General features: G+C 42.0%; 1 protein-coding gene across 1 annotated transcript; it reads right to left on the bottom strand.

Moving 5' to 3' along the window:
- Nucleotides 1-39: 39 nt before the first annotated feature.
- phactr3a (phosphatase and actin regulator 3a) lies at nucleotides 40-26036 on the bottom strand. The gene is made up of 12 exons (XM_026368559.1): nucleotides 25934-26036; nucleotides 9709-9873; nucleotides 8898-9065; nucleotides 8105-8320; nucleotides 7550-7778; nucleotides 7074-7324; nucleotides 6402-6555; nucleotides 2185-2240; nucleotides 1787-1848; nucleotides 1464-1604; nucleotides 1063-1139; nucleotides 40-598 (listed from the first exon to the last, which is right to left on the bottom strand). The coding sequence occupies exons 1-12, from the start codon at nucleotides 26034-26036 to the stop codon at nucleotides 583-585; spliced, it is 1638 nt and encodes a 545-aa protein (XP_026224344.1). The 3' UTR covers nucleotides 40-582.
- Nucleotides 26037-26441: the final 405 nt, after the last annotated feature.

Genomic DNA, 26441 nt, shown 5'->3' with positions numbered 1-26441 from the left:
TATTTTGAAGACAAGTGCTTACAAAGGTATTTTGCTTTTCAGTGAAGACATTGACAGTCCCATTCAGATTGACATACTGTATGTACAGTTAATATCAAAGTTGCCCGCAGTACCACCTCCCCCAGACTGCACAGTCTTTACACAGTCCAAATGACACATTATTCATCAGTTAAGAAAAGGTGAAGCTGGTCACATGCACAACTTCTTCCCACTACATGGATTCACACCTTCATGTCAAAGGAGTCAATGAAATAGTACAAAAAACAACACTGACTGAATGACAAGATTGTTTTTTCCTCTGCTCTTGTCCCGAGAGTCAGAGTCCTCTTCCACCAGCCAGCTCCCATGTGGCGACGTGCAGTAGTCTCCAGGACACACTGCCGCCAGCATTACCCTCATCTTCTCTCCCACACCCCTGCCCTCATACTGAGGATATGATAGCCAAGGGTGTTAGAAGAATGTTTAAGACACGCTGAAGATGAAAAGGCTCCAGGCTCTTTGAACTGTCACCGCTGAGCAGCTTGTAGCAGCTTCAGAAAATCTCCAAGCTCAGCAATTCTTCACAGAAGAAACTCCCCGCTTTCATGGCCGGTGGAACCTGGAGAGTAAACCGTGCAGAGAAACAGGGTGTCAAGGGGAACTGTACAAATTGTGAGAACACAGGGTGCCTTTGTCACCATATCCATCTACGGTGCAGCTATTAATCAGACCTATGGAGCTATTTTTAGCGCAACCATTAAATGTACAAGTGGCTGGATTCGTGCTCTCTCATCCTCCTCTGGGTCACTTACAACAAGGAGCCTTGATTTCCAAACAAGCTTAACCAAGGATGCTGCTGCATTTTATCATTTCTCGCAGCCAGACTCTACAAGCTCTCAAGAGGACAACATCCCCCTACCCCCCTGTTTAGAAGTGCTCCCATCTATCTTTAGCTCCTCAGAGCTTTCTGGAGAGCAAGGAGAGCTAAATTTAGACTGCTGCAGCCCAGAATAGACCAATGCGTGCATTCCCGAATACACATCACACACACACACACACAGACTTTCACCTCAGTATACTGACCTCGTCAGGTGTTTGCTTGAGGCATGCACTTCCATCTCTGTACTTTTGAACTCGTTCAGCTCTTTCCGGATTGCAGCCTGTGGGGAACGGAAAAAAGACAGCATTAGTGCATCCCTAAGTGCTTCCAGAGCCATTGGGGTGATTTGAACAGCAATGTGACAAAAGAAGGAAGAGGAAATAAAATCTGACTTATAAAAAAAAAAAAAAAAATAGAAAAGGGGATTAAGCAAGTTAAGCTGGTAACAGTATGATGCAGAACTGCTAGTGTTGATCAGCAACAGGTCATAGAGTTTGGGGAATATTGGGATCAACATAAACAGTGAACTTATTTTAATTATCCAGGTGATTAATGGTAAGTTATATATATTGTATGTGTATCTGTGAGCCACACGAACACACACCTTGTCTGCTGCTGAGAGCCGGGTCCAGGGCTTATCTGCTCTCCTGTCGTAGTCCTGAGCTTTGGCCACCTCCACGTAGTCACTGAAGCGGATCAGAATCTTTCTGTCTCTCAGTTCATCTACTGTGGGCCGCTGGTTGAGCTGGAACACATTAAATAGGACGAGCATTTATAACCGCTATTAGGTCTGAATTATGATTAATAATATTATTATGTGTTTTGTACTACATCGTTAATTTAAGTCATATTTATATGTGATTATCTAGAACACACTGGATACATAGAAAATATTGATCAAGTCGTACAAATCAGACAAGGAGGTACCTTTCTGTTTAGCCGCTGTTTGATCTCCCTCCTCTCCTCCTGCTCTGTCTGGTCATTTCTCTCTAGATAAAGAAAAACAGCCACGTTAGTCCAGCCTTAATCAGATATTCATTTTATTAAAAATGTTTTTTTTTCTTTAACAGTTATTGATTCATTAGCCCTTAAAGAGAGTGGATGCTTTTCTTTTTCTTGTTTTTAATGTGTGTTCACAGTAAAACGCAGTCATGCTGTGCAGTCATGCGTACTCCTGCTCCTGAATAATGCTGCTATCATTAATGCATCATCCTGCTGTGTTCAAGTGTTGGATCAGGGCTTTCAGATCTTTTATGGAACCGAGTATTAGCATTCAGGGGGAAGAGGCGGCTGTTTGGAAACAAATCAGGAGGGTTTGAACTTACGCTTCAGGATGTTCCGACTCTCCAGCTCCTCCACATTCGGTCTCTGGCTCAGTCTCCTGCGGAGAAACACCAAAACCACGTTTTGAACCATTCTCACTTCAGCTCTATCCTCTATCCTCCTTAAACCGGCTGCAGCTTCTTCACTGTTCTCGTTCTCGAAAGGAATCCCCTATGTTTCCATCTCGCATCCAAACCGCGACTGTGATGCTTGGGCAGAGGCGCTCCCCACATCTGGATTTGTCAAAAGAGCGCGATTCTTCCTGTTTCTGCAGAAGAAAGTCTCTACCGAAATTAATTCGCGATTGCAAAAAGCTGCATCTCAGGTGCAGCCGCCTAGTGCGTGGACTGTGCACCGCCGCTGCAGCTCCGGGACTCCTCTCTGCTGACCGCCACTGACTACAGGCGCTTTTCAGCTGAGTCGTGATGAGCTGCTGGGGCGCGACTCCCCCAGTCTCCCTGGTTACTGCATGCATAATGAGCAGGAGGCGGAGCTACAAGGCTTCCACTCACGGCATCCCCAACCTCCTCCTGATGTACTCTAGCTTACTGGCACATAATGGGTGGTGTTGCACCAGCAGCACGTCTAAAAATAAAATCTATTTTAAGGCATGTAAAAAAAAAACAAAACACGATTTTTACACAAGAGAGAATAACTTCGATCAGAGATGAGCTTTAAGATTAGAGTGTATAATACTAGAAACAGTCCCAATGCATTGGCTATAATGAAAGGTCCAGATCACATGTACCTTTACTTCAAGCGTTCATAACCATGAAAGCATCCAAAAGGTCTCCAAAAGCCAATATTTTCCCAGAGTCCCCTGTGTTTGTGTGTGAACTATTCATACTTTGTATAAATAATAAATGTAAGCTGCACAACATGTGGCACACCCCACAGCACAGGCAGAGGTGGAAAGGACAGAGAGGGTTGAATGCCGCCACGCAGCAGGACTTTCTTTATCCTCTAACTCAGGCTGACGATGGACTTTTTTTCTAGTTCGGTCCTGTCACAGATCAAAGTTAGGTCACGTGTTGAGACACACAAGTGCTCAAAGCAGGTATATCATTTAAAAAGGACCTGAACTAATTTTAAACCACATCTGTCTACCAACATTAGATCAGAAACAAGCTGTTCACAGAAATATCTACAGCGTGAAGTGTATTATTTTCAACCCCACCCAAACCCTGTCTATTTTCTACTCAATACTCTGGTGTAGTGAGGACAGGAAAGCAATCAGTCTTTGTTAATTAACATGTGTGACTAGACATCCAGGAGTAGCATGAGGAAAAATGTAGTAGTTTCACTCCCCCAACAATTGTCTTTCAAGAAATAGGATTAAAAATGGAAAAGTTGCATATTCACTGTGTAAGAATTTCCTAATTTCTTCTTAAAGTAATAAATGTATTCTCATCTTTGCCCTGTGATTTTACACTAATGAGGGATGTTCTGTGACTATCCCAGAATCTCATCAGGCGGAGAACATCTCAACACACCAGCTGTTTTGCTTCATGACTTTTCATGGCATTTCAGTACTGACTGAAAGACAAAGTGTTCCCGCAGCTGTGACAGTGTTAAATTTTAAACAGATGAAATAGAAAATCATTTCCAAAGCCCCAGCGAATACGTACATCCACTGTATTATTGACCTGGTCTCGGAGTTGCTTAGCAACAACACTGGGTATCTTTCTGCAGAAACTCTCACTTCTCCCTAGCAACACACTAACGGGGATTTCAGAACTGTGTGTGCTTTACAGAGACTGATCAGTTTTGTGTCTTTGTTTGTGAGCTGAATGTTTCAGTAACCACAGTCAATATTAAATCCCATTTTAGTAGTAATCTCATATGTCTTCTGAGCCAAGTAAGTCACAAAACCTGATTACTCTGTGCTACTCTCAGGTGACAGAAGACGGTATATTTGAGATAACTGACTCACTGCGCTGGGTTTCTCACCCATCGCTTTCTACATCCAAGTTTAGGATACCATTGCAGATTTAACATTTTGAAAGGTATCCCCAGAATACAGCGATGACGCATCAACGCCTGTTGGCATAAGGGTTTCCGTTTCCCACTCAGGATGTTTTGCAGTAAAATGAGTTAGAATAGAAAATCTAACTATGCCAGCCAAGCGAGGGATGAAGAATCCAAACAAAAGAATGAAAAAATCAGTGGGCGGGAGGAGCGTTCAGTCTTTTATTTTGCCTGCCAAGTGTGCTTGAAGACAAAAGCGGCCATTCCCAGCTTTCTCAAGTACAGTAGGCCCCCATCTGCTCCCCCTCCCCATTATTTCTGCTGATATAACTCCCTGACAACACATTGGTGGGGAGGAGCGAGTGCACGGAGAGATGCATTATTGAACAGTGTGAGGAGCTAAGATTAGAAACAGCAGAGTGCGACTGCAGAGCAAGTAGCAGGCAGCGAGTCTCTAAAGATAGAAAGGTCATCTATCACTGACACACTGGACGGACAAGGTGTCATCATCCACTGTAAGTCCTCACAGCATTTTCTGCTCAACTGGCAGCAATCGTAACAGATGGTTTTCATTGGGAGCTGCAGATAGTATGGAAATAAAGAGGGGATTCAATATAAACCACAAGTCACTTCTCAAGAAATCTAAATGAGGATGATGGATTGTTTTGCCATACAGTATGAATGCCCCCAGGGGAAATGAGCTTTTTTCATCCAATAACTACGACCTCCTCTTCATCATCCTGAGCTATATTTAGCCAGGAATTCCCCTAAAAATGGTGCAATCTGCCTTCAGTGTATTAGTGTGGGAGGAAAACGCATCTTCGTGCATGTGTTGTAAGTAATGCTACAGTATGCAAATCATTTATTTAGAGCCTCAAGGATTACAGATCATGACCGTGGTACTGTAGGAACTCCAGGCCAATCAAAGTCGCAAAACGGAGCAGCAGCTTTTTTTGTGAAGCCGGTTTACGAGTGCGTACATTTTACACCACCGCTCACAGTCCTAGAGCAGTGCAAAGGTTTTATTTATTTATTTCCAACAGCACATTAGCATGCAAGAATCTGTGCAGATCCTCCAGAGATCATTAATGTTATTCTGCACTTGTAAAGAAGTGTAAAGAGCTTTGAGTCAAAAAGAGAAATTCAACTGCACCCAGTGTTTAGGTCTTTATGTAATAAGCATGTTCTCTCACTGCTGTGCTACAAGTGGAACCTCCTTAGCTTTAAAGCAATGATCCTGCAAACTCTTATGCAAGCTACAGTCGTGCACCACCCTAACCTTGACACAAGCTGTTTTTTATTCAACCCTTACTGCATATACCTTCTTTTGAAATAGCAAAACATTTTCTTCTACTGTTTCTTAGAATAGATGAGGAAGGCAGTCTTCGCCGTTGTCTCAAGACAGACAATTTATGATTTATGATTATGATGAAAGTGTGGGTGGCACTCTGCGCTCGGCTGTGAGTTATTGTACAACAGCTTATATAACGCTGTGGAATGCTCCCGTTTGACACGCTGGTGCTAAAGAACCTGGGTCTTGTGATACATTCACACATGAGACTGCTACTATCAGTCTTTGGACATTAAGTTTCTCAGCTGTATCACAAAAGCCGGTGGCTCCAATAATGTCCTGACTGAGAAGCGCACTTTCAGACGTCAGCCGTGTTTCTTGAACAAAGCGATTTCCAGGAAGCGGTGTCCGTCTGTACTTGTTGCGCCACAGGAATGGTGAGAACATTTGTTCTCTTAAAATACACGCACAGATCTACTGTACATGTGCATCTTTCTTTTGCCAGTGAAATTCTAGCACTTTATTTCATTTGGCCACTCACTCGTTTGAATAATTACACCATTTCCCTACATTATGAATCTTTATATGTGGAATAGTTGTATGTGACAGAGGAATTTAATAGAATTTTTTTTCCAGTATGAGGGTTTGCATTGAGTAAAAAACATTACACACTAACAGAGTAGTAGCTGATATATACAACAAATATCAAGTGTGTGCAAAATAATCACATAATCTGTTTCGATCTGATTTTTTTAATCTCTGTTAGTTGGGTGTTATGTTACTGAAGAAGTTGACATGAGTTGGATATTATAGCACCAAGAATATCACTAAAGAAATCCCTAAATAATTGTAGCTGACATATTTAAGCTTGCTCTTCAATAATAACCACTGAAATGTTTGACAAATCGATCGCTGATACTACAGAGACACAAATAGCACTGTAGATACTTGTTTGCTTACTTGGCGAGTTTCATCTCAATCTGCTGACGGATTTCTTGGCGCTCCTGGTCGCTCCTTGCTGGGAAGATATTCCTGTCCTCCAACTCCTGCTTGCTGGGCCTGTTTCGTAGTTTGACAGCCAGCAGCTCCTTCCTTAGCCTGCGAGGAAGTGTACCTGGAACCGTGCACACATACAGATTAAGGCAGGAACCTCTGACTTATTGTCAATCTTGCAGAACTTTGCATTAATCTTAATCAAGTCCTAACAATAAGCAGAGATACTATAAATGAATGAAGTCTTCTGGTGCCTGATCCTGAGAGCCAGTAACTGTTTAATCTGTATTTGTTTTGTACTGGAAATATTAAAAAAGAACACAAAGGGTGTTTGAAGACGTTCATTCATATTATATCACGACTCAGCCTTTTTATATGTATATCCCAAGGCTGCATAACTAAAAAAACATTAGCTGCTGCCAAAGGATTCAGATTTCTCGAGCCTCAGGTTTATAATGGAATTACTCTTACTGACACAATGTCAACTAAAAAACAACAACCAAAATAAACTGGTGCAAATTAAATATGGTTTTCTTTATGGTATTCCCTTTTAATTGTGTGAATGTAATTCAGTATTAATTTAGGTTTTTGGTGACTGGATAAAATGTTATGGTGCTCAAATGCTTGCAGATGACCCACCAGAGATAACAGACTCGTTCCAGCCGTCCAGGTCTGTGGGGAGGCCTGAGGTGTTGGAGAAGCACTGGTCCAGCCGCACGTTCTCCTTGTTTTCCTCCGCCTCCTTCTTGGGCCAGTCAGACCCACCACCTCCCACGCATCCGCCCACCAAAGATGAGGTGTGTTGGTTTTCAGAGCTGCAGGAACGAGAGAGCCGCCCGTCCGAACACCACAGCCGAGGGGGGGAGCCCTGCTCACACCCTTCGTGGACGCTGCGGAGACACAGGGAGGGAAATAGGAGGACATGTGTTGGATTGATGTAGATAGCAGTAGGTGGAGTCGTGGTAATCTAGTGTGAGTTTGGATTTAAAGAAATATAATCATCACATCTTGGCCCTTCACCAAAATAAGGCTGAACCAGACAACATGCTGTTTTTGTTTTTCACATCTGTGAAATATGCTTATATGAACAGCTGAGGTTCAACCTGTGGACTTACCTCTCCTGTCTGCTTTTGGAAGCAAAAGCTCTCTGTAGCTCCTCCATAATGCAGCTAGGGGGCATGGGAGGATGTATCATATTGCCTATATGTGGGGACCCTGAGGGATTGGCCAGGGGCCCTCGTAGTGGCAGGGTCATTGAAGCCAGACTTTCTGTGGCCCTGGGTGGAGGCTCCTTGGGGAGGTAGGAGTTGGGCAGGTGAGTGGGGAGCGACACAGGGCCCGAATCTGAAAAGGATGGGTGAACAGAAAAACACTGGAGGTTAATTATCAGACACCCTCTTTTTATTTTCTTTCCTACATATTAGTTTAGTGATCACAGAGGATAGAACTGATCTTGTAGCAACAGTTTTTCCAACAGTATTTCTTTCTTTTTTCTATTTTCTACAGTATGGCTGTAGTAAAAACTGTAGAGTCCTATAGTATTAGGTTCATTATCCAATACTAGCTAAGATTAAAGAAACGTTCCTCCCCCTCTTTTTTATTTTAATACTTTTTTCTAACAAGTTTTATACCACTATATTCTGACTTTGCATTAACCTCTAAACACTCACCATCTCCAGTACTCAGCTGGGGCAAATGTTTTGGAGGTACTTGTGGTGGGGACGTTCCTGGAGGAATTTCCTCCTCTTGTCGTTCATCTATCTGCTCTCCCATGTCCTGCAGCCCCTCGGGTAAATCCCCGGAAAGGTGCAACTGCTCGTCTCCTTCTTCCTCCGGTCGTGGTACATTGTCCTCCAGCCGATCACAGTCCAGGAGAGGGGCAGCTACTGGAGAACATTAACAAATGGAAAATTTGTGAATGTTAATAGGGGGTTATGGGTTTTGGACAGTGGTGGGTTTTAAGGTTGGGTTTTTCGAATGGAAAAACATGCTGTATGCTGTACAGACTGCAAGAACACAAGCTTATTTGTGATTGTTAAATGACTGATTGAAAGAGGATTAAGTAAATTATCACTTATTAGAAAACACCAGTCTTAATAGACGACTTTGCTGTACTAGTTTAGTGTATACAAAACCATATCCATGATACACTTGTTTCAGCATTATCTATAAAACCATGGTCCTAAATTGATGGAGAACAACTATTTCTAGCACTTCATGGCATGTTGATCTGCTGTTGGAAGTCATGGGTGTCATTGTCTTGTCTTTGCTGCCCTCTAATGGTACATGGGTAGAACATCAAATCAAACACAAATTTATCCATTTGTAAATATAACAGAGTCAGCTGACAATTATTAGACATAATATTACATTTGACCACAGTGATTTTTCGATAAAGCTGTATAAAATTCATTTTTTGCAGCTCTGTGCCCACTGATCAGTGTCTCTGACAGACTGTCCTACCTGATGGGGGGTTCTCCTCATCGGGACCAAGGTATTCCACACTGCTGACTGTGAGGTTTGGGTGCAGAGGTCCTCCAAATCCTCCCAGCAAGACTGCACCATCTGAGCAGCAGCCCTGGGTCGGGGAGTTTGGGTCGTGGCATAGAAGACTGCTGGATAATGCTACATCTGTGAGGGAAGTTAAATGACATTCACTATATAAAAAACCTTGATTCAATAGCACTCTCCATTACAGCAAGAGCATCACATTCACATTCAGCCTTACATTCATTCAGCTCTAACGCTGATTTTAGGACCAGGCACATAATGTGAATGTGATAATTCTTTATTACTGTTCATTGACTCTCAGTGGTGTTGTGTCACGACAGTATTAGTATCCTCGTATGGTGTTATCATTTTACAAAGTTCAAACTAACTAAATGAGATGGGAAGCAGATGAACAAATACAATTAGTTGAGTTTTGTTTGGCTTTGTCTCATGTTGCACCAGTTTGTGCCTCTTTTGCATCGAGTTTTAGTCATAGATCATGTAAATTTCCAAATATTCGATTGAACAACATCCTCAAAAACTCCTCCAACCATCTCCCATTTACAACACAGTAAAACAGATTTTACTTACAGCATTTTACCTTCCGTGACTGATCTTAGTTATTAAATGTAACCAATTCAATAAAGTCAAAATGTACAAAGATTTCTCTGGAGTCATGATATATTGATGAGGACTGCGTTCATTCAAATGGTTGGACCATCCACACCCTCTGATTATCCCTTTCTAACCTGAGTTATTAGAGATTCACCACACTGCACTGTACCTGTGGAACTCTGCTTGAGCTTCTCATTTTTCTTTTTCCTCCACTTCCAGGGCTTGAAGATGCGCCCTAGGGTGGCCAGCTTGCTGTTACGTCGGATGGGTGGAGTGTGGACACCGGACACCAGACAACCTGTCCTCAGCACCCTCTGCTGGTCTACGAGCTCTACTACAGAGACCATGGAGAGGAAAAAGTGGTCCATAGAGAGGCAGAGAGTTGGTACAACAGAATGGCACGGGGTAGGTGAAGGGAGAGAGAAGGGGGGGGAGAAAGAGAAGAACACAATTAGTATGCTCACCTTACTGAATAAACCATGATGGACTCCAAATGCTCTGATCAGATCAAATTAGAAAGACTAATTTAATCAAGCCGCACTCCCTCATGGCTGTTATTTCTCCGTGACTCCCTCCCTCCGAGCGATACGTCATGTATCAAAATAAATATCTCTCACAGTTCAACTTTGGAGGGAACATGAGAACATCCAGACAGATATCCTCATAAGATTATAAACGATACATATCCCCAGAGACAAACAGGTGAGCCAGACTCCCCGAGTTCACAGAAACACCATTAGACTCCGCTGCCTGCTGAATGCTTAAATGTGTCAACCCTACTTTTCTTCTGTCTCTACTAGATGTGTATTGAATGTCCCATACATCCCCTCTTACCACATGTCTTCTCAGTAATGTGTGTTATCTCTGTCAGTATTACGTTCCATTAGGCCACATTCAGAGTATTTCTTTTTTAACCCCACACAGACTCTGTGAGTTGGTGTGTTCATGTCTGTCTTTATGCTGCTTATGTCTGAAGATGCACTCGTGTTCATGTTACAGTATGATTTGTATGCAGACAAATAACTCTTGAGTTTTGTTTGGAGCTGGATAGCTTCCCTAAAAGTGCCTAGTGGTCTTTCTAGGGCCGTACATAAAATAAAAATAGACATGCACACCATTTTGAAAAGCACACATCAGAAAATAAGCAAGCTGACGTTACACATAACAACATAAAAACAAAACATAAAAACTTCTCCTAAAAACCTATTTACATGTGAGATTTAGCAGACGTTGTTTCCTATGCAAATTATATTTTAGAGAAAGCAAAAAATAAGAAATCAATAACTGTCTGCCCTTCTCTCTAACTAGAGAAAATATGTATTTCAGTGAATGATGGCTGTGACTCATATCAGGCATGGTTCTATGGATCCATTTGCGTACATTGCTGCTAGGTTGCCCACATCTAGTCAGAAAGTGCCAAAAAAGGGGAAATGTACAATAAATGTCACATATTTAAGACAAGTACAGGCCAATATCTGCCTTCAGGAGGCTGATATCTTTGTTAAAATATGCAGCTGAAGAAAAAAGGGATTTGTGATGGGGGAGGTTGAGAGGGAGGTGGGGGTGTGAGTGGCTTAGGGTGTGATGTAGAGTACAGTGATGGAGGAGGGAGGATACAGCTGACTCCTTTTCATGTTTTTTTTTTTTTTTGCAGCCCCTTGCTTCTTCCCTGAAGCACATAGGCAGGGAGTAGAAAGAGTATGGTGGTGCTGATTTGTGCAGAAGAGAGGAGAAAAGGAGACAACCAAGAAAGAAGATGGGGGCAAAAGAAGAGACCAGGAGAGCGGGGGAAAGTCATGGAGGGTTTAGGGTTGAGATTAACACGTGTGATTTCCAGTTCAGAGTTTGACCCTGAAAGTTCCTGGAAACAGGTCAGTTGACCATGTCCACACGTCTCATTGGGTCATCATCACTACTGTGACACATTCAGCGCGGCAGACGTGGCACCGCGTGCACAATTCAGGTCAAGCTAGAGGGAAATGCACCCAGTGCAGAGGAAAAAAAAAAAAAAGCTTAAAAGGAAAGGGGGAGTAGGAAGGGTAGAGGCGTCTGTGTGAGAGGGAGAGGGAGAGAGACTGTGTGTATGTTAAGAGAGGGAGAGGAGGAGGGGTTAGGCCTGCTTCTGTTGCCATGGTGACCACGTCCAGATGCTGCCGCAGCAGTGGGAGCCAGCGGGAGGAGCAAGTCAGTCTGTAGCTTAGAGGAAAGAGGAGAGAAGCCCCCTACACAGATAGTGCCTGCCACATCTAAAGCCAGTGGCAGCACCCAGTGCATTGTGGGTAGGAAATGGAGCCACATGGAGGATGAGATCTGTCTGCATTTTGAAAGAAGGAAGGAGATTGGAGGAAGTGGGGGAGGAGGAGAAAAGGGGGATTCCATGGAGAAGAGGCAAGAAGGAGAGGTGGGAGGGGGCTGTTGCTATACGGAAGAGCTTGCTGGAGAATTTGGCCTCGTCCAATCGCGAAGCAGCTATTTGTAATGCATATCAAGTAACTCTTAATTTTTCATAGAAGGGGTAGCTGTTCAGAGGGAATGATAGGCGTCTGGATAGAACACAGAAATTAGGTGAAAACACATGCATGCACGCACCTGAAGATTTCTTTTATCTGCCACATGAGGATGTAATGCAATGTGTGTCAGATAAGCATGAATGAACTACATGCACCATGTAGTGATGATGTGCAATTCTAATTAATATGCTAATGCAAATTGGATTTGTGAAATCCATGTGTCATGCTGGTGCAGTGGACCAATAGAGCATTTGCTGTATGACCATAGTTCTCTCCAACACAAGTCCGCACACAGTCTGAGTCCAATCAGGCGGTGTTGTCACAGCTTTACATTAGATGATAGCAATTTTTAATAGAAAACATAATATAATTCCTAAACAACCCAATGAATGCAGGCAAATCTAAGCTAGCATAATGCTAAACTCTATGCTGGAATAGTGCAGTGTGAACTCAGCAATGATTTAAGACTGGAATAAAGTAGGCAATATGATAATGTGACTTGGCAAGAAAACTAAAACAGAGTGTGCCACCAGGGACCACACCCCACTTAACCAGCTTGTCAGCACATTCAGCGGTATAAGATCTCTCTCCTACAGTGCATGTACATGCTGAGCACATCTCCACTCCCAGGTGCCTGGAGGTGAGAACTAAACAACGGGAATATGTGCGTTTTTCAAAATGCTGTCTAAAAATAAAAAGGCAATGTCTAAAAAACAGCCACTTTTCTAAAAGTCTTGTTGCGTTGTGAAAATGACAACACAACGGCAGAGAATGGATTCAACTGAAAGTTTCTGTGACCTTTCCAGATTTGCTATGAAAGGAATTCACACTGAGAGGTAGGAAATTATCAATGGTGTGGTTTCAGCAGTGAGGTTAGATGAGGCAAAGCATTAGTTTGCTGAATCACTTGATGAAGCAATCTAATGCTCTCGCTGTATCAAAAACTAAAGCAGGTTAAATCAGCACTTCACTATTAATTGGAACGAAAATGATGTCAGTAAATCTTTGTAGCATTTCTCTGAATTCAAAGTACAGTGAACATTGTATTGTATTGTCTTGAATTGAACAAGTATCTTTCATGTAACATCCTATTTCACAAGCAGCTGTTTAAACCTCTCGACAATCAATGAGATGCCTTGAAAAAATAAGCCTTAAAATACTTTCAGTGGCTTACATTGCAGCATTTACAGCTTTCAGCAAATATAGTCAGGTGCATTTATTTGGTTGGTTATTTGCTAAGCTGGACAATGGAAGAAAAAAACTTGTCTTATCTATTACAGCATCATTTTAGCAGGAAAGGCTTGTTGGTTCCCAACAAAAGGTTGACATTTGAGTATTTGAGCGCAACATATCAACAACTGCAGAAATTTAGCACAGGGAGATTGTAGTACTTTGGTGTTTACCTTCTGCTTTGACCAAAAACCTGCAAAACCAATGATACTATGTATTACATACCGAATATTACGTTGAGATGAACATTTTTGCTCAAAACACTAATTGCAGTAGGACCAAGCTGCTACGACAGCTGTAGCTCTTGTTACTATACTGCACCCAATGCAAGTCCCTCTAAACCCAACACCAAACCCCTACTAATACAAACTATATCAAGGTCCAACTGTATGTGTGCTTTGGTGGTTTCATCTTCATTATAAATAAAATCAGAACGACAAATTTTGTCTCTGCAGGCCCCACAGAGCCGTGCTTCCTCCAGACACCCTTCTCCTTCCATCCAGGCAACTGACAATGTGCCCTTGAATGGACCAACCCCGTTATGTGCTGCCACGCCAGCTAACCTCCTCGCTTTACCCCCCTGGCTTTACAACTGTGCTGCCATCTGTCTGTAGCCGTGCTGCCTCGGGGGCCCGGCCACAGTCAGGGCACGCAGCTAACAACTTACAGGGAAAGAATGAGGAGCAGAAGAGCTGAAGCAATGTAAATTAAAACCAGTGTGAATGAGAGAGAAAGGCTGAGATCGGGAATGGTAGTGGTCAGCTACACAGCGACTTATTAAAAGAAAAGCCGACATAAAAGTGAACACCTACACAAAATGACTCTATTAAGGCCCTGACAATGTTAATAAGACTAGTAATATTTAAAAGACCTGTCTCACAAAGCTTTTATTCTCCAGAGAGATTTCTTTTCTCCCTGCTCTGTTGTATTTCAACAATACATACATGTTAATTCAGGACAGTTTATTATAAAATGCCTTTTTCGTTGTTAATGCTACTGTAAATGTGTATGACCATAACCACTACTGAGGACACACACGTCATGTCCTTGTTTTTCAGTTCTTTCATAGAGTGGAAACACTAGTTCATTAATCTTCTCACACCGTACCCCTTTATTCTACTGGGGGAAAAAACACAATGTATTGCAATGTAACATGTTTAATACTCTACTGAGTGTAGCATATTAACCATAATAAGCTGTGACCTCCACAAATCAAAATTAAATGTGTTCTTTGGGTAAATGCATCAACGTGACTCATCCTTAGGACGCTTAGTGCAATTTGTTTGGGAATGGAACAAAGTTCTGGGAAAAAGGGGTCTCAGTGGTGTAAGACTACACGAGTCTACAGAGGTCAAGCCTCCAGATCATCAACACCAATTATGTTACCTCAGCATGTGGGCTATACTGGCATCAAAAGAATGAAATGACATCTGTAAGGCCAGCAGCCAACAGGAAGTGCCTCAGGTCCTCGTTTGTTATCCTATGCTGATTTCATTTTTCTGATGGCGGACTCTCTCCGCTTTTGAGTTTAGATTTCCACGAAATGCAGTGGACTGATATATGTAGAGGGACGTCCAAATGTCCAAATTGATTCGATTTAGTTGGTGACTGCTAAAAGGTTCTCTGTGACTGTTTCATCAAAACTGCACTAGCCGCATCAATCACCAGCTTATCAAGGTTTGCAGAATAAAGAGAATTTCAATATAATACTCTGAAATGATGTGTAAATATAGCTGAACATCCATAGTTATAGATGATTAATAGTTTAAGAGTCTTCTGCTTAGCTAACACCTTCATGAGCCATGTGTGGGTGTGGTTTGATCGGCTATGATTGACAATGCTGGAAACACAAACAAACAACACACCAGCTGTCATCACATTTTAATTTAAGTGTCGCTATGTGATTGTTGCAAGGACGTGCACGTTTTTTCCAGCTGAGTCTTCTTTCAACATTTAAGAATAGAACAGAAAGAATTACAAATTAATTAATTACAAAAATCGTGTAATTGTTTTTTATTAGTTTTTGATTGCTGGGCTAAGAAATAGGTTATTTATCGAGTTTATCGAGGTTTGGCCAGAACAGTAACTGACCAATAATGCTGAAAATGGGCATCACTGCTTCTACACAGCTGCTCAAAATATGTACACACACGTATGAGCACATATACACACCTCTGTATTACAACCAAAAAAGCACAGGCTATCTTTGACCAACTGTGAAAACCTTCCTGCAGTCATCACATCTACCCAGTGAGCCAAAAATGCTCCTGATAAAAGTGCTTTTCCTGTCACCCACACAATAGGGTGAACCCAAGAAGCTACTGTTATGAGAACAATTGGCTCTCCCAATAAAAAAAAACACCAGAAGAAGACCCTGAATGTGTCTGGGATGACTTCCAGTCCCCAGTTAAGTTTTGGGCTATGTTCCCAATATAAGAAACATCAGCCTATTTCTTTAGAAGCGCCTCCAATCACATAATGGAAGTCTTGGTTCACTCCTTCCCGCTGTGCATCACATTTATCTCACAAACTGCAAGATTCATACTGAGTCATTCACCTCCTTTTGTATCTTCAGAAGTGCAGCTTGAAAAAGATTTGCTTCTTCAAAGATAGAGTTTAATTATGAAATTACACTTGTAGACCCTGTTGACAAAAAAGTAGCAGGCTGTGTTGAGAAAGACATTCCCAGCAGCACAGATGTCACAGCCTTAACCTTGCAGAATCCACTGTGTCTATTAACAGTTTCAAAAGTGTCTTGAACAATATCCCGCTCCTGCTCACACAGTCTTTTTTCCGTTTTCCGTTAATGCACAGGTGAGTTGGCCATGGGCCTGCTATGGGGTGTGGGAGTCAGTCAATGAGGCTGGTTGTAGATTCCTGTGGCAGAGTCAGGTGGGTGAGCAATGGTGTGTAATTTATTCCTGTTATTTCCACTGATTTAGGTCAACGCCTGAAAAGACTTATATAAAGCATGCCTACATGCATGAAAGAGAGAGAGCATACGAGACAAATACTCTGTGTACCTGCAATGTGTGAGTGCATGAGTGCTGTGTTTTGTGTCTACGCTTGATAGAGAAGCTGACAGCTCAGTTCCAATGGGCTCCCATTGCTCTGCAGCGAGAACAGCATTTTGTGGTCTCCATGCTGGAAAAGCAAAGGAAGGTGCACAGAGGAACTGTACAAATCACCACGATTAGCACTGTAATCTCCAAACACATTCCCACAGTGAGAACGTCACTCACATTTGGATTCCCTCAAGTGTGCAGCATTGCAAGTGTAGAGTGATTTGGGCCTATTAAAAACTTAATGTTAACAGCCAGCACAGTAGCTGGAACTATACCAATTAGCCACGCTGTACAGCATTGTGTGCAAAGCTACTACTCCTAAAACACACCACTCCATTAAAAATGCCATGACATTTTTATTTATGTTGTTGTCTGAAAAGCTGAACTAGATCATGCAGGGTCAGGTTGAACAGTGGCTAACTGCTCATTTTGTGACACACTAGATTCTGCAGACATGACTTGGTGCACTGTTCACAGACATATAAATATACTACTTAACAGGCCTGGCATTGCATGCATGAGCCTATTTATCATTATACCACATAATAACAATGTTGGTAACCATGGAATATATAGTGATAACACGAGGTCAAATAGATGTGCTGCATGCTGGTTCTATAGAGTCATAAAGTCCACCCATCCATTACCCTAACCACTTGTCCTGCTAAAGGTCGCAGGTACACTCTGGACAGGTTGCCAGGTCTATCACAGGGCTCACATATAGAGGCAGAAAACCTTCACACCTATGGACAAGTTAGATTCAACATGTAACCCTAATTTAACTACTTGTCATCCTACTGTAGGATGAAGCTGAAGAACCCGAACAGACACAGAGATGGTGGATTCTACCCCAGGTCCTTCTTGCTGTGACAGAACTAACCACTACTTCACCATGCTGCCTTTAAGTCCACTCTGAACATGACAAGCTACTTTATGTTGCTGGGTTCATGTGACTGGAACCCTGCAGTGAAATCTGTTGTGTGAGCTCTGACAGGAAAAGTGTCTAGAAAAAATGTTTTTGGCCAGTTACTGAAACACATTCACTTGTGTGACCACACAAGCTTCTCTGCAGTCACGCTCCGTCAGTGGGATGTTGTGAGAAAGACATTTATCTGGTAGTCAAACAGGGTTGGACCATATGCTGAATCGGTGTTGATGAAGAAGTTGCTAGAAGCCACTCACTCATCAATAATGGCCACAAAGTCTGTATTGGCCGCAGTTCTAATAACAGTTTTAATGGGATTGGATTAGAGCTTTTGGCTTACATGGAAGTATGGGATGATTAAATTAAATGGAATTTATGCCTGGATCTGCACAATGTGCTTTCCTCATTAATGTGTCATCTGCAGGAAAAAAAAAAAAAAGTTGCTGTGCCTCTTCCCTAGCAGATCAAGAAACCAGTTGAGTCAAAGCAACTGTGATCCAGGACAGACTTATCAGCACACAGAGCACGGCACTGCTCGGTTCAGCAGCCTGCTGCAATGCATAGCTTGGTGCTGTCCATGGTGCTGAAACTGACTCTGCTACAGCACAGTCCACTCTCCCTAGTGCAATATCAATTCTTTCATTTGAGTGTTCATATTATTGTAAGAGTTATTTTTGGAAGATGTTACTGACTATATGTATATATAACCTTAATCATTTCATATTGTAAATAAATGAAGGCTTTGTCTACAGTTGGCACTAACAGTGTTCACCACAGTACTGCTGTATACTACTGTATAATCTGCTGAAACGGATTTATTTGCCGTTAACTTTAGTCGGTTTTATTCTAGATGTGCTATTTACTTCACTCACAGTCCAGCAACTCAATGAAAAGCTTCGATTCATTCTGCTTTTATGAGTGTATTCCTTATAGTACAGTTATCTGATCTGAGTATGCATTTAATTTACCATCTCCTGAGAGAGGTCCTGGTGGAGATGTTCAATAATACTGTAGTGTAAGTGCATATCAGTCACTTGATGGAAGGACTCGCACCACTTTCTCTCATCTCTGTTTTCAAAGGCAGTCCACCTGCCATAACATCGCCTCCTCTAACTTAGGTTCACAGGCTTTACCTGCCTTATCTCATCCAGCTTTTCTGCCTTACTCACTCCATCTTTAATATATTCTCCTTGTCCTTAAAATTTCTATTTCCCTGACACCTGTGTTTATCTGCGATGGGGCCTGGGACTCCCTCCTGACCCTCTTCATCTATCTTTGACTGAATCTGGCAGGTTTACTGGGACATAGGGACACTGCAGCTTCAAACAGGTGTGAGGACACAATACATCAATTTATAAATGTCTTGAGTGTGAAAGAGAAAGAGAGAGATAGACACTTAAAACCTGTGGACATATTGGTTGGAGAGGTGTGAACTTGAAGATCAAGTAAACGGGTATTTCTTCACTTAGACTACTATATATATTTTGGTTATTAACACTGAGGGAGACAACTATCCATCCATTTTCCTAATCACTTGTCCTCTTAAGGGTCATGGGATGACACAACTACTTGATGGGAAATGGGGACAGAGTTGTGTGTAATGAAGAATATAATTATTCAACTCTGCAGTTTCCCTCAGCTTCATAGAACTTCACATTATTTTTCAGTTCAGTGGTTTGATTTTATGAACTGCCATTTATCACCCGCTATAGACCCATTTTTGACAGTTGTTGTCAGCAAAAAGGTTCTAAAAGTACATAGTACCCATTCATCATCCCACAGCAGACAGACTAGACTAGTTAGTGACTAGCTGGTGAACAGAGAGGAGCATTTGACTGCTAATGAGAAATCATTTAGTAAGGTGGGGAAGGAAAAATGTAAACTTATTAAACACATAATCAAGAAAAAGCAAAGAGCAAAGTAAAGAATAAAATGCCAGATGGATGTGAGAACTACCTTCCTGTGTCAGCTAATCCTGCCCTGTTGGTGAGGACAATCTCAAAGCTAGACAGTCAGTTAAAAGAAAGTTCTTTAACTGTTCAAGTCTGTTCAACTACATGAATATACCTAATTGAAATGATGCTGTCTCATGAAGTTCATATTTGCTTATTGTTTCTCTCTCATCAGGATTGAATGTTTATTAGCAAGTGAGTCACTAAATGCATCAGTACGTCTTTCAGTGCTCAAACCGAACTTAAAACAAATGAAGCCAAATGTTCCCAGTGATGACTTGATGCACCTCAAGCAGGTTTCATGTCTCTGTAATGTGTTTATTATATGTTTATTGCTGTAGACAAACAAAATATGGAGGATATCAGGATGTTAAAGGTGTGGTGATTGAACCAATTAGCAAGGAGAGAATATCAGCAAAAACTCATATAGACTGAGGTACAAAGAGAAATTCAGCACCCTTGGTTTAACTGCACTTTCAGGCCTACATAGGATCAATGCAAAACTGGCCAGGAGCTTATGCAGTGGCTTCCAAATCAGACCCACACAGCCACAGCCTCTTTGTTAATGGTATCCTATAGACTATCCATCATCTCACTGTAGCCAGTTAGCAATTAAGACAACTTCTTGGCTTTCTTTCAAGGAAGTCCGCCTCCTCCTCATCTCTCTCCTTGCACTATGTCCCTCTCTTCCATCTCCTCTGTGCTTCGCTAATTCAGACTCTTGTCATTTTCTCTCCTTTCTCTTCCTTTCCTCCAAAATGTGTCTCCAATGTTTCACCAACCCAATGCCCGGAGGAATTTCCTCTCTTAGCTCTTTACCCTTCACACTATAGTGCATGCAACTCTCTTTAACCTCAGCCCTTGGAGGCTAAATAGCTCCATTATATTCTCCCTTTATGCCTGGGTCTCTGACAGGTGTTGAGGGCTGCTTGGGTCTTCTTTTTCTGTTCTCCAAGGGCTGCCTGTTCAACTGCCTGACTGTCTTGTTCTAGCATATTTCGGCTATGATTCAGATTTTTCTTTTTTCATTTCACTCATCTGCGCAGACCTGCCAGTTCTCCAGAACATCAGTGCACACATGGATGCACATGCACACAAACAACAGCCGCACCAACACATGGTTCAAACGCTGTCAAATTCCTAATCTGCTCCCGCACCCACAGAGAGCAGGCATGATGTAGGGTTTTTGTTGGTGTCGTTATTTTCGTGCTCCATATTTATTGGCAGCTGAAAGACAGTAAAGGCATCCGCAGAGAGCCGAGCTCAACACGGCATCTGGATGCAGCTTATCCCCATTCACTACACTGAGCTGTTGTGGATCCACAATATGACAGTACAGTTAGTACAATATCCAGATATGTTACAGACAGACCTGAATTATTCCCTTTGTGGCCTCATTTGGTGTAGAAGAGAAACAACAATTAGCTGATAACTTAGTGGTGTTTGTGTTTATATAAAAGTTATTTCCTATAACACTAATAATCACTGGACCCCATCGCCATCATCTTTTTGTATGACAGTATGCATGTAGGAGTCTGTGACAAAATTCGACTTTTCAGTAGCTCCTCATAGAGATCATGGTGGGATCATATGATAATATATACCATGTAGCATGATTAGACAACTGGAAATCAATCTAACAATGAGTCATAATAATAAAGGCATTTATTAAGCAACAGCGATGACGTTTTTCTGGTTCCAGCCTATTAAAAAGGGGGAATTTGCTGCTTTTCACACTGTTCCTCTGATAAATCTGCAGCCTCTGTGAATTTTTTACATTTTGTAGACTAAAAAATTACCAGTTGACAGAAAAATAACTAGTAGATGAATAAATAATGAAAACAGCTGCAGGTCTACCCATGAGGCATAAACCCAAGGTTTGTCATCCAGTACAGTTGTTGATATTATTGGTTACATCTCTGTTAATAGCTTTGGTTGAATTAGGCAATTGTGGGCCATGCTGCTAATCAGTGAGCTGTTCTGCTTTATGGAAATACTGAAATCTATTGTTCTGTTTTAATATATATCTTCTTGGCCTAGATTCTCCTTGTCTGTTGGGTGAATGCTACTATTCATATAACGGATAATGTATTTTTTGTGGTAAATACTACATCACCTCAAACTTTCCTATATACATCCACACTGTTTTCAAACTGTTCACTGGCTGCTCACCTGTACACAGCACATGACCAATATAATAGTTTTCATCTGTTTCAGCCGCCTTTACCAAGTAAACTAGAGTATAAAATGAGTCATTGACAGACCGTGTACACAGAGTGTCAGCTGTAAAATATACACATGTTCGTTTTGCAAGATTTACTTTTGTTCCACAATCTCAACTACATCAATAATTAATCCAAACAGTAAAAATTTCATGATCTAAATGGAGCGGCGTTTTACTTGACTTCTCCGTGGACTCTTGGGGACCTCGGAGCATCATGGAGGACAGAAATGAATAGCTCTCCAGTGGCTACTACTAACAGGTGGCCTTGACTGAGTCACAGCCCCTTAAGGCAGCTCATGATGAATCAGACTACGGTGTGAATTACAGCTTTGATACTGAAAATAGGAAGTAAGAACTTAATTAGGTTGAACTTCATCTAGGTGTAGGTTGTTCATCTCAAGTCCAAATGTAGCTAGAGTCATGTAAATGCTTACTGTCTATTCTATAAACCTGTGTCTGTCCTGTGTATTGAATGTAGCTTAATGTGTACTTGTGTTTTATTGTGACTGACTTGAACTGAACTGAATTAAAAGCAGCAAATGTTGACATTTGAGAAGCTGGAGCGAGTGAAAGTTAGAAGTTTAACTGGAAAACATGACTCAAAACATTTCTCAGTTTCCAAAATAGTTGACAGTTAATTTTCTATTACTCGACTAATGGATCAAGCAGCTCTAGTAAGAAGGCATTTCATTTACATTACTACATTGTGTATGTGGTACATAATGGAGCTGATTGAACGCCTGTAACCTAGTGCAGCAACTTGTATTTCTGCTTGAAAATAGACTGAATACTAGACTTTAACTAAAAATAAAGTTATTATTTCTGGCGTACGGTTCTCAGTTGATCTTACCTTTTCTAGACTGAAAACCACCTCACTGTCACAGTCGCTCTCCCTGCTGTTTTATTGAGTCAACACATATGATACACAGCTGCATGCAACAAGTTCACACCATGTCACTAGACAGTCGTGAAAATCATTCAGAAACAAGAGACAGATAAACAGACAGACGGATAGACAGCTACACTAACTATCTTGCTATCTTAACCTCTTTCTTGATCTGTATTCATGTTTTTAAGATATCAGGACAAGCGTTTTTGATTCTGATGCTAAGCAGGGACTTGATGTTATAGTTAAAAATTTCTTTTTAATTAAATCTGTAGCTCCTTATTATAGTTTTGTGCTCCATCTATTAAAATTGAATGTTTTTCATTAATTGCTCCTACATTCCTGTGGCACTAATACCATTTTGTGTACATTGGTACTCCTTCATTTCAAACAAAGCCTTGTTAATGGGGACCACGTTACATAAGGGCTGCTGACTCAGAATTTCCCATATTTACTCATCAAGGCCTGAGCATAGGGGAGGTATTATACACAAGACATTTCTCTGGTTTGGTTTGAGTCATCACCACGGTTCAATTTCAGCTTACACAGGGCTTGATATATTCTCCTTGTTCATTATGGGGTCTCATCTTATATCTGCAACCCTCAGAGATTCTTCTGATGTCAGCTCTGAAAGGATTATTCAGGTATCAATAAGACCTTTGGAAGAGGATGAGACCTAATAAGCAGTGATCAATGGGCACTGGTGATTAGACACTGTCTTCTAGCTGGACCAGTTGGATCCTGCTGTTTATAGGTTTACAGGGACTCGCCATATGAACAAAGATCCACCATTTTGAAGTTGTCTTGAGCAAGATGAGGAATTCTTGTGAGCTCTAGGGACATTACACTTTCATTTACCCTGCTATTTGACTTCCTGAGAGGGAGGTCGAGTGTAAATTGATTTTCTTGAATGAATTATGACTGTAGGAGGAGTAGATGGTAATACGGAAACCATTAGTCAATTAATCTAAAGGTCTGTTTATGATAGCTTTGATGGTTTGTTTTGTTGTTGTATTATGTTGTTCCCCATCCTGCAGTGCCAAACATGACCACTTCTTTGATAGGAGGACATGTTGCTTGTTTTTAAATCATTACGCGTGTATGTGTTTATATTTTGTCGGATAGATTGACTTTTGTGCTTTTGACTGTGGTCAATTTACCAATTAAAAAACATCTACTATGGTTCAAATGGTGATACATCATTTATTTTTTCTCATTTTATAAATTCAATATTCATTATTTTAACAAATTGTTTTAACTGGTTATTTGAAGATGGAAATAATACTTAGTTGCAGTTGTATGTGCACCATATGTGTAATATTTCTAATGCTATTCTCTTTTATTGTCTGAACAGTACTCACTGTCTAAACCTTCACCCACTGCTTCCCCAGCTGTGTACCACTTTGTGTAGGACAGTATTACTTTATGGAGTGGAGCCACAGGGACAGCTCTGCTTGGACACACTCCCTGTCCGCAAAACTTCAAGGTGTCCTCTCCACACCATTACCTTTGCCAACACTCTGCAATGACTAAGTGGAAATTTGAGCAAAAGTGACGTTTTATTAGCAGGAGAATCGGAAGGGTGCTCGTCTGAACAAACAGACCAAACAAGTTTTAAGGCTGCTGCTGCTGTGACTGTGACTGTAACAACATCAATAAATACTACATCAGCAGCTTGAAGAGGATGTCTCCATTCAGTTTCGACAAGACAGACTCTCTGGACTTTCTCAGGAAAAAGGTTAGTGGGTTTGGATCATTGGTCAGTTTGATATAGACCTTCAGTGGTTTGTCCTCTGACAGTCTGGGGCTCCCACTTTGTTGTTGCTGCACCTTCATTCAAGGGAAAACATTGCTCTGATCCTCTGTGATGGTCGGCCGTAACTGCTTTCTCTATTGAATCTTCCCTCCAGTGTTGAGTGAGGGGATGAATACAGTGTGAGCCTCTGCAGCTGCAAGGGCCATTCTGCTGGAGGAAAAAGACAGCCAAAGTAATCCTTTGGCAAAGGCTGGTGTCCCAGACGCTAGCACAGTGATGATCCACACAGAGAGGGTGGGGTAGGTGATGTTGTGTACATTGGGTCACCAGACACTGACATTGTTCTTGCACTGACAACTGTGTTTACTGTGTCTCGCATTTGCATAGTATATTCACATCCAAGACAGTGGTGGAGTTATGCATATCCCAGCATTAAAGGCTGAAACTCAATGTTGCCTGATAGCTGCCTGATCTCACCAGTTACATGGCTGATCTGCCAAGCTGCTGCCTTGTTTATTCAGGTGTGTCAAAGACCCAGTGTGACATTACCACATCCACTTATGTGTGAATTAAATCTTCCACAGGAGGCTTGAATTCAGCATGGGTCTATTAAAAATGTGCTAAGGCCACTTGATGAGTGCCCAGAGGGTTCAAAGGTAAAAAAAAAAAATCTCATTAGTATAGAGTTGAAAGGTGAATGACGGTTTTTTTTCTTTCTGAATGATTCAGTCAAGCATTCTTCATGTGCGTAAAACCAGCTATGGGTGGGTGTCAGCAATGACTCTTCCGAAGCCCACACAATATGACCATAAATAGCTTCACTTACGTAAAAATGAAGAGTGAGAAGCATTTACAGAAAAGATAACAAGAACCACATGAAGTCTGGTGGAGTTCACCGGATTAGTGCAGAACATGCGTGTTCCCTGGTGCCCCCCCCCCCCCCTTATTAATGAACAGTCAATTCATTATTCCATATGCAGACGGACGACTAACAAACCACAGAGAAATAAACACTGACGAGCTCCATGTTGCAGAGTCCACCTGCATGATCCACACACTGGCCAATGGATTTATTGTGCGCGCACAGCTGTGCTGAATCGGGCGTATTTGCACCTATAGCCGACATCACGTGGACCGCCGGACACCGGTAATTGATCGCAACAGTGACTAGTTCAGTATGAGGGGAATAAGGCAGAGGGGGCTGGAGATGTCAGAGGCAGAGCTGTCGATAAGCAGTGCCACAGCTAGCCTCTGCATAGGAAAGAAAACGTGCATGTGTCTTTTCTTGCAAAATTGCAACACACCTAAAAACCCACAGCCAAAGCTCATGTGTCTCCTGAATAAACGAGGCTACAATTGAGACTCAGATAAGACAACAAATACGTGGAGGCTGGCACCGTGGACCACACATGCATAAGGGGTTTGTGGTGAATAGGGAGGGTGTCATCCTGCACAAGGGGATGGATGCTGTAGATTTGGCAGGTAATGCTACATTAAACGGCCTGCACGCTCATTCCTAAATACTACTTGGAGTCATAACAGCCCAATGGGCTACAGGCGTTATTATAACGCGCAAATCTGGAGGGGGGGGTGGAAGCAGCCATTCACAGACGCTGATATGGCACATTAATTTTCAATATGAAGGACCATTATTCAGTGTTACAGTCTATATTTTACGTCCAAGCATGGAGCCACATGCGCTAATTACCCCGGGTTCTGCCGTCTTACAGAGAAAAGCAAATATGCCTTTTTGGAAATCACAGCATCACCAAAGAAGCGGCAACACAGAAACACTTCCCAGCCTCTATGGCACAGAAACATCCAGACAATGACACGTCTGTCTTACCTGTGCCGTGAGCCAAATCAATGCCCGGTTCGGTGAGTATGTTCGGGTCACTTTGAGATCTGCCTCGTTGCAGACAGCCGTCTAGTCCATCTGATGTAGCCATGAGGAGGAGACGGCGCAAGAATCCTGAATAAAAAATTGAAAACCCAACCAGAGGCAGGCAAGGTCAGGAGGAAAAGGAGCGAGCGAGAGCAGATTTAATTCGCTCCGACAACAGCCGCTTTGAGCATCTACCAGGGAGCCATGGCTGAGCAGAAATTCCGTGTGTGTGTGTGCGTGCGTGTGTGTGTGTGTGTGTGTGTGTGTGTGTGAGTGTCTGGACTGTGTGCGCGATGATGTTTGGATGTGGGAGGGGTGATTTGCCCCCGATGATTCCCGTCCCTGTCCAACAGAAAATATTCAACCAAACCCAAATATTTAACGCACCAGCAAAAATATTGCACACATTTATAGTCACCGCGGAGCTTTTACCATTTTAAATATGTATGTGGCCTATTTATGATTTTTG

This window comes from Anabas testudineus, chromosome 7 (genome assembly GCF_900324465.2).
Source record: "Anabas testudineus chromosome 7, fAnaTes1.2, whole genome shotgun sequence".
In the NCBI taxonomy this organism is placed as follows: Eukaryota; Metazoa; Chordata; class Actinopteri; order Anabantiformes; family Anabantidae; genus Anabas; species Anabas testudineus.
The sequence above is the reverse complement of the archived record's forward strand: the minus strand, read 5'-3'. Positions and strand labels throughout refer to the sequence as shown.

Bases quoted from the DNA above. Each gene is read 5' to 3' on its own strand.
- phactr3a (XM_026368559.1), bottom strand. From the start codon at position 26,036: ATGGCTACATCAGATGGACTAGACGGCTGTCTGCAACGAGGCAGATCT. The intron at 7,779-8,104 runs GTGAGTGTTTAG...CATCCTTTTCAG, and splicing joins CCAGCTGAGTACTGGAGATG to ATTCGGGCCCTGTGTCGCTC. The intron at 1,605-1,786 runs GTACCTCCTTGT...AATGTGTTCCAG, and splicing joins AACAGCGGCTAAACAGAAAG to CTCAACCAGCGGCCCACAGT.